Here is a 7,044-nt window from a genome sequence, read left to right on the forward strand (position 1 = left end):
CAATTCATCCCCCTGCGTCCCATATGGTCCCCCCCACCCAAGCCAAGGGCGATTTCTGAGCACTTAGCCAGGAGAAACCCATGAGCATCAAACGGGTGTAGCCAAAAAAAAAAGTAAAAGCAGAGGATGGAGGAATACATAAGATAGGATGCCTGCACTTGTACCCAGCAGACTAGATTCCATCCCTGGCATCCTATATGGTTCCCCAAGAATGCCAGGAGTGGAGCCGGAGAGATAGCATGGAGGTAAGGTGTTTGCCTTTCATGCAGAAGGTCGGTGGTTCGAATCCCGGCATCCCATATGGTTCCCATGCATGCCAGGAGTGATTTCTGAACATAGCCAGGAGTAACCCTTGAGCGCCATTGGGGGTGGCCCAAAAACCAAAAACCAAAAAAAGTAGAAAAATTCTCATGACAAAACATCTTTGAGAGGCCAGAGTGATAGCATAAAGGGTACGGTGTTTATCTTGTACGTGACCAACCTGGGTTCAATCCCTGGCATCCCATATACTCCCCAATCCTGCCAGGAATAATTTCTGAGTACAGAGGTAGGAATAAGACCTAAGCACTGGTGGGTATGGTCCAAAAACAAAACAAAAATATCTTTGAACTGAATTTTACAAGTTTTCAATTTCAGATTTAATGTAATTTCAATTTTTTTTAAAATCTAACTATCGTTTTGTTTGGAACAATTTTAAAATACATGAATGAGAGCAAAAAGAATACAATGACATGTAAGCAAGAGATAAAAAAAATCAGAATTTTGTTCTATTGGTTATTTTAATAAATAACATGGTAATTAACCAAAACACCTTTATTTTATTCTACAAAGATTAAACAGTCCTTTTCTTCCCAATACAATCATGATTAATTTACAAAAATGGGCATTTACAATCCATTTTTAAAGCAGTTCCCTTTAACAGGAAATTTAGCTTCAGTGATCCAAACATTAAAATTTTTGTCTTTTTAATTTTTTTTAAAAAGCAAGTTTTGTTGACATAACAAAAAGAATCTAGAAAAGATGAAAAAATAAAATAACACCAGAATATTAACATAGATCAAGGAGATCCACTCAAACTTCAGGTCCTTCTCCTCCAGGAACTAGCTGTAAAAGGAAAAGTTATTTATCACCACCAGTACAGCACAACCCAGGCAATCACCTCCAAAATTATAAACCCCTATTGAGACCTCCTATTGCATAGTTTCCTTCTCTTTGCTCCTCCCTCACATTGGTTCTAACATCATTAATAGTCTCAAAAATGACTCATGACAAAGTCAACCATTTTTAAACCTAACATGTCATCTTCAATTCCGATAGAAACCTAATCACCCAAAATCCCCTTTTTCCATCTTTTTCACGGTGCCAAGGAAGGACCTCTCAGGGCCTCACCATACAAGGCAAGTGCATGACCACTGAGCTACTTCTCTCCCACACCTGTTCTATACTGAGTCATCAAAATCAAGTCAAGTTACTTCTACAGTCTGTACCCCCTCAAAAATGGGTTAATATCTAAATAAAACAATTTCACTGTTTCTTACCATTGTTATGTTATTTCCATTTAGCAAAATCTGATCTAATTTAGTAATTCTTCTTCCTTCTGGTGTAATTTCACTGAAATAAAGAATTGAAAGGATCAGGTGAAAACAATGATTAATAAAGGCAGGATTTATCTCCCCTAAAAACCTGCTTGCATATGAGGAATGTGAGCTAATGCAACTATTGAAATAGATTTTCAGAGGCATACATGAGATCTAATAGGATTTTCTCCAAGGCAACAATGATCTCAATCAAATGCATATCCACTAGGACTGATCATCATAAAAACAAAAACTTGCTAAGGAGACCAAAAGTGAAATGAAATGTTTGCTTGCTTTACCAATTTAATACTAATTCCTCCAATGTAACCAATCAGTTTAATTCTGAAAGCAAAGATGCCAGCCCTGACTCACAATATATAATTGAGCCATCATTTACTTTATGTTACAAAGCTGAGTGCTCTTATTGTCAGTTTCTTGCTCTAATCTTAGCCTTAACTGGCTAGTGTTAAATAGTTTAATATCTTTTAGGATCATGGGGTCAGAGCAATAGCAAGGACTTAGGGTGTTTTCCTTACACACGGCTGACCAGGGTTCAATCTCTGGCATCCCATATGGTACCCAGAGCCTGCCAGGAGTGATTTCTGAGCACAGAGCCAATAACTCTGTCTAACTTAGTAACTCCTAAGCACCACCGGGTATGGCCCAAAAAACTAACAAAAAATTTTTGATGTCCTATTTTTATGGGGGGGGGGGGGGCTCATACCCAGTGGCACTCAGGGGTTACTACTGGCTTTGTGGTCAGAAATCTATCCTGGCAGGCTCGAGGGACCATATGGATGCCGGGATTCAAACCACCGTCTGCCTGGATCGGCTGCTTGCAAGACAAACACCCTATCGCTGTGCTATCTCTCTGGCACGATAACTTATTTTTAATACTAGTAAATTAATATTACAGCAATAACCCTCTAATTCAATTTTACTAGCATCAGTAGTTTATTAAGTTATAATAAAATTTCATCAAATTTTAAAAAGATTTTGATTCTTTCATTTTTAACACTACTCACAATTCAGTGACATCTTCCAATACCATATCTGAAATTCTGTGTTAAGAAATGAACATACCAAGTTTAATTCACTTTGGCTTCCTCCTTTGCTTAGTTTTTAATTGCAAAATTTTAATTGCAAAATCAAATTGGTAGAAAAGTTTCTCTTCAGTACACCTATAAAAACAGTATCAGCAAGTTTCTTTGGGGGTGATTGGGGCAATAGCACAGAGTGTAGGTAGGGCACTTGCATTGCAAGAGGCCAATAGGGTCGACTCCTGTTACTCCGTATGGTCCCTGTAGCCCTACCAGGAGTGATGCCTGGTCATCAGCAGGTGTGGCACAAAAAAATAAAAACAAAAGGAAAAATATTCTTTTTTTTTTTTTTTTGGAAAAATAATCTTAAAATAATCAGGACCAGGGGCCCGGAGAAAAAGCACAGCGGTGTTTGCCTTGCAAGCAGCCGATCCAGGACCAAAGGTGGTTGGTTCGAATCCCGGTGTCCCATATGGTCCCCCATGCCTGCCAGGAGCTATTTCTGAGCAGACAGCCAGGAGTAACCCCTGAGCACCGCCAGGTGTGGCCCAAAAACAAACAAACAAACAAAAAAAAAAATTAGGACCATTGGGCTGGGGGAATGGCACAGCAGTAGGGCATTTGCCTTGCACGCAGCTGACCCATGACGGACCGCGGTTCGATCCCACCCCCAGTCCCATAGGGTCCTCCAAATCAGGGGCGATTTCTGAGCACATAGCCAGGAGTAATCCCTGAGGGTCTCCTGGTGTGGCCCAACCCCCTCTCCCAAATAATAATAATCAGCACCAAATCTATTTTGTACGAAGTAAAGGGAGCATGCTGTTTTGACACAAGGAATCAAACCCAGGACCTTACACACAGGAAGCCTCTACTTTACCCAGCCACTTTCCCTCCCAACCTTGACGTTTTTTCGTTTTCTACTTCCCCATTTTGTTCTTAAATAAAATCTCATACCTCAACCACCAACACTTTGAAAAGGATACTGACAAAGTCATCAAATCCTAGAAGTGTGCCAACGATTTCCTTATCACTCTTCATCACAATGTGAATTCTGGATCCTATACATTTGTCCACAAGCTCTATGTATAGATATATTTTTATGGGGGAAAATATTTATGGGGGAAAAACATTTTACCCATAATTTCAACAAACATTTGAGCACTGACACGTGTTTCCTCCCCCCCCCGCCCCAACGGAGCCAAATCTCGCCCAAACCACGACTGAAACTTATTTTGAGAGCCACTGACAGAGGTTAGGAGCAGAGTCTGACTCCTGGAGCGGCCGCCCGGCACACAGAAGAGCCAAATTCAAAGTGGAAAGAGCCACAAGTGGCTCGTGAGCCGCAGGTTGCCGACCACTGGGCTAAAGGAATGGACCGGGAAAGTAATACCTTTGGCAACTTGAGGTTTTAACCACAGCTCTCTGCTTAAATATTCTAGCAGGGAAAGTTTACCCTATTCTTTCATGCACCTGCGCCTTTGGGAAGCTGCCTTGGTTGTTGGATAATATCCCAAACTATCGATTAGCTTATTAACTGTCTCAACAACTGCTTGTGAGGTCGTTTCCCAGGCCTGCAGGCTCGCTCGCCACAGAACCACGGATGCTTCCACCGAGCAAGGGCACAGGCTGGGCTTTCAAAGTCAGCTTCGGGCCTCACTGGAGTCTAGGCCGGCAGCGACGCTGGAAACGGAGTTCGCGCTACTTTAACATCTGACACCGACACCACCCACCGCACTTGGAGCATTCGCTTCTGGTTTCTTTTTCTCTTCCGCCCAAGGCTGCCTCAGCACCCCCACCACCACCACCAACATTCGGCTCTGGGTCCCCCAACCCTAAAAGCTGGCTGCCCAACCCCACTGCTACGGACAGCGATTACCTAGAGGAAGCAACTGCGAAGGGTTGGTGGTAGCGCTAGCCGCCATGGCGACGCCGGAAGTGACCCGCGCGCCGGCGAGTCGTGATTTAAAAGAGCGCGCTTCCGCCTTTGGCCACGCCCCTCCGCAGGCTCGACCAGTCGGAGACCGAGCGGCTGAGCCGGCCAGTCCTGATGGGTCGCATCGTCGAGTCATTTCTCTACCGTGACATTGGGGAAGTGTTTCCGTGCCTGGAATAGTCTGCCATCTCAACTGATACCCTCTCTATTCTTGAAGTTTTCCAAGGCATTAGAAATATGCTATGTTGTGTGAATAAATTGTTCGTCTTATCCGGGTGACTTTACCGGATACCAAAACTTTACTTTGTCTGTTTTTAGTTAAAGTTACATGTCATCTTAATCCAGTTCTTTATCCCTGCATAAATCATGTTGACTTCCCCTGACCAATAGATTGCTTTGCAGTGTATTTTATTTTATTTTATTGTTTCTCTCTCTCCCTCTCCTCTTTCCCCCTCCTCCTTTCCCCCTCCCCTCCCCTACCCTCCTCTCCTCTCTTCTCTCTTCTCCTATTCCCTCTCTCTCTAGACCTTTTTCCCTGGGGTGGAATCATGGCGTGTGGAGCCCAACAATCTCTTATCTTGTATCAGACAGTCAGTAAACATAGTTTATTACTGCTGTGTTGATTTTGTTTTGGGGTCACACCAGGTGGTGCTCAATTAGCCAGGGCTCTGTAGGGATCACACCTGGCAGAGCTCAGGGATGCTATGTGGTGCCGGGGATTAAAACCAGGGTAGACGGTATTCATGGCAAGTAACTACCTGCTCTACTATGACTTCAGCCCTATTACTGACATGAATCATCAATTTATTATCTAACAATTTATTATCTGATGTACAACCAGCAGGTGTCACTCTGGGCTAGTCATCACACTTAATTCCTATGTTTTGAAAAGATTAAAAAAAAAAAAAGTTCTCTGCTTTATTCTCCTATTTGTATCCAAGAAACTTGGGTAAAATGTCTAAATAGGAAATGCCATAAAGAATATCAGTTAAAGGGGGCCTGGAGAGATAGCACAGCGGCGTTTGCCTTGCAAGCAGCCGATCCAGGACCAAAGGTGGTTGGTTCGAATCCCGGTGTCCCATATGGTCTCCCGTGCCTGCCAGGAGCTATTTCTGAGCAGACAGCCAGGAGTAACCCCTGAGCAACACCGGGTGTGACCCAAAAACCAAAACCAAAAAAAAAAAAAAAAAAAAAAAGAATATCAGTTAAAGGGGCCGGAGAGATAGCATGGAGGTAAGGCGTTTGCCTTTCATGCAGGTCATTCGTTCAAATCCCGGCCGGCCTCCCATATGGTCCCCCGAGCCTGCCAGGAGCGATTTCTGAGCATGGAGCCAGGAGTAACCCCTGAGCGCTGCCGAGTGTGACCCAAAAACAAAACAAAAAAACAAAAAAACAAAAAACAAAAAAAGGCAAAAAAAAAACAACAACAACAAACAAACATAGAAGTTGACAGGCATCTTGCCAAGTATAAAAACAATGTACAAGATATTTTGTTATTAGGTCATAGGGATTAGTAGGGAAAAAGTCAACTAGCAAATATTATGTGCGAACACGTGAGCTATAAAACAAAAAGAAAGCTTTGAAGCAAATATCAATAAGAAGGTTCAGAAGACTAAACAGCTTCAAAATGGACTATAGTTCAAAGTCCCCTAGAATTTAGTGACTCCTAAATAACGGGAATTCTGGGATCAGAGATATAGCACAGCGGTAGGGCATTTACCTTGCATGCAGCCGACCTGGGATGAACCCAGGTTCGATCCCCAGCATCCCATATAGTCTCCCACGCTTGACAGGAGCATTCTGAGGGCAAAGCCAGGTGTAACCCCTGAGTCCCACCTGGTGTGCCCCAAAACAATAAATAAATACATAAATAATAACAGGAATTAGCTATTCCTTTTAAATTTAACAGCTTTCCATTTACTTATTTCATAACTCTTTATTCCTATCATTTGAATATGTGCTGATAAAATCCTTCATTCCCAGGTTAAGTAACATACCTAACCATTGACCAATAACTTGGGAAACCTCAAAGCAAGACATTTAGAAAAGTTATCTTTTTTAAAAATTTAATTTAAAACTCAAATATGTGGCCTGTGCACCCATTTGTGTGGACATGAAACACCCCATAATTTTAATCTGATTTCTCAGTAGAAATACACAAAATATTAAGTGAATTATTCCTGCCTTCCAAGGGACAGATTTCGGGGAGTTTTGGAAACTGATGACCAGGTTAGAGGGAATTTTATATTTATGGTGGAATATTGAATGCCAGAAATAACAGAATGAATAGCTCTGTAAACCAGTATCTAAAATAAAAGAATTAATTTTAGAATTTAATTAAAGGACCAGTTTATAAAGTGATTGATAGTTGAGTTTTAGGAATATTAAATTTCTTTTGTTTTTTGTTTTGTTTTTGTTTTTATTTGTTTTTTTTTGTTTTGGTTTTTTGGGTCACACCCGGCAGTGCTCAGGGGTTACTCCTGGCTCTATGCTC

At 41.9% G+C, this 7,044-nt stretch overlaps 1 protein-coding gene across 1 annotated transcript; it reads right to left on the reverse strand.

Moving 5' to 3' along the window:
• Positions 1-783: 783 nt before the first annotated feature.
• Positions 784-3,688, reverse strand: LSM5 (LSM5 homolog, U6 small nuclear RNA and mRNA degradation associated). The gene is made up of 4 exons (XM_049769238.1): positions 3,601-3,688; positions 2,603-2,630; positions 1,539-1,611; positions 784-1,104 (listed from the first exon to the last, which is right to left on the reverse strand). The coding sequence occupies exons 1-4, from the start codon at positions 3,653-3,655 to the stop codon at positions 1,072-1,074; spliced, it is 189 nt and encodes a 62-aa protein (XP_049625195.1). The 5' UTR covers positions 3,656-3,688; the 3' UTR covers positions 784-1,071.
• Positions 3,689-7,044: the final 3,356 nt, after the last annotated feature.

Source organism: Suncus etruscus, chromosome 1 (genome assembly GCF_024139225.1).
Source record: "Suncus etruscus isolate mSunEtr1 chromosome 1, mSunEtr1.pri.cur, whole genome shotgun sequence".
NCBI lineage: Eukaryota > Metazoa > Chordata > Mammalia > Eulipotyphla > Soricidae > Suncus > Suncus etruscus.

Bases quoted from the DNA above. Each gene is read 5' to 3' on its own strand.
- LSM5 (XM_049769238.1), bottom strand. From the start codon at position 3,655: ATGAAGAGTGATAAGGAAATCGTTGGCACACTTCTAGGATTTGATGAC. The intron at 1,612-2,602 runs GTGAGTAGTGTT...TCTTTATTTCAG, and splicing joins TTGGAAGATGTCACTGAATT to TGAAATTACACCAGAAGGAA. The intron at 1,105-1,538 runs GTAAGAAACAGT...TTCCTTTTACAG, and splicing joins ATGGAAATAACATAACAATG to CTAGTTCCTGGAGGAGAAGG.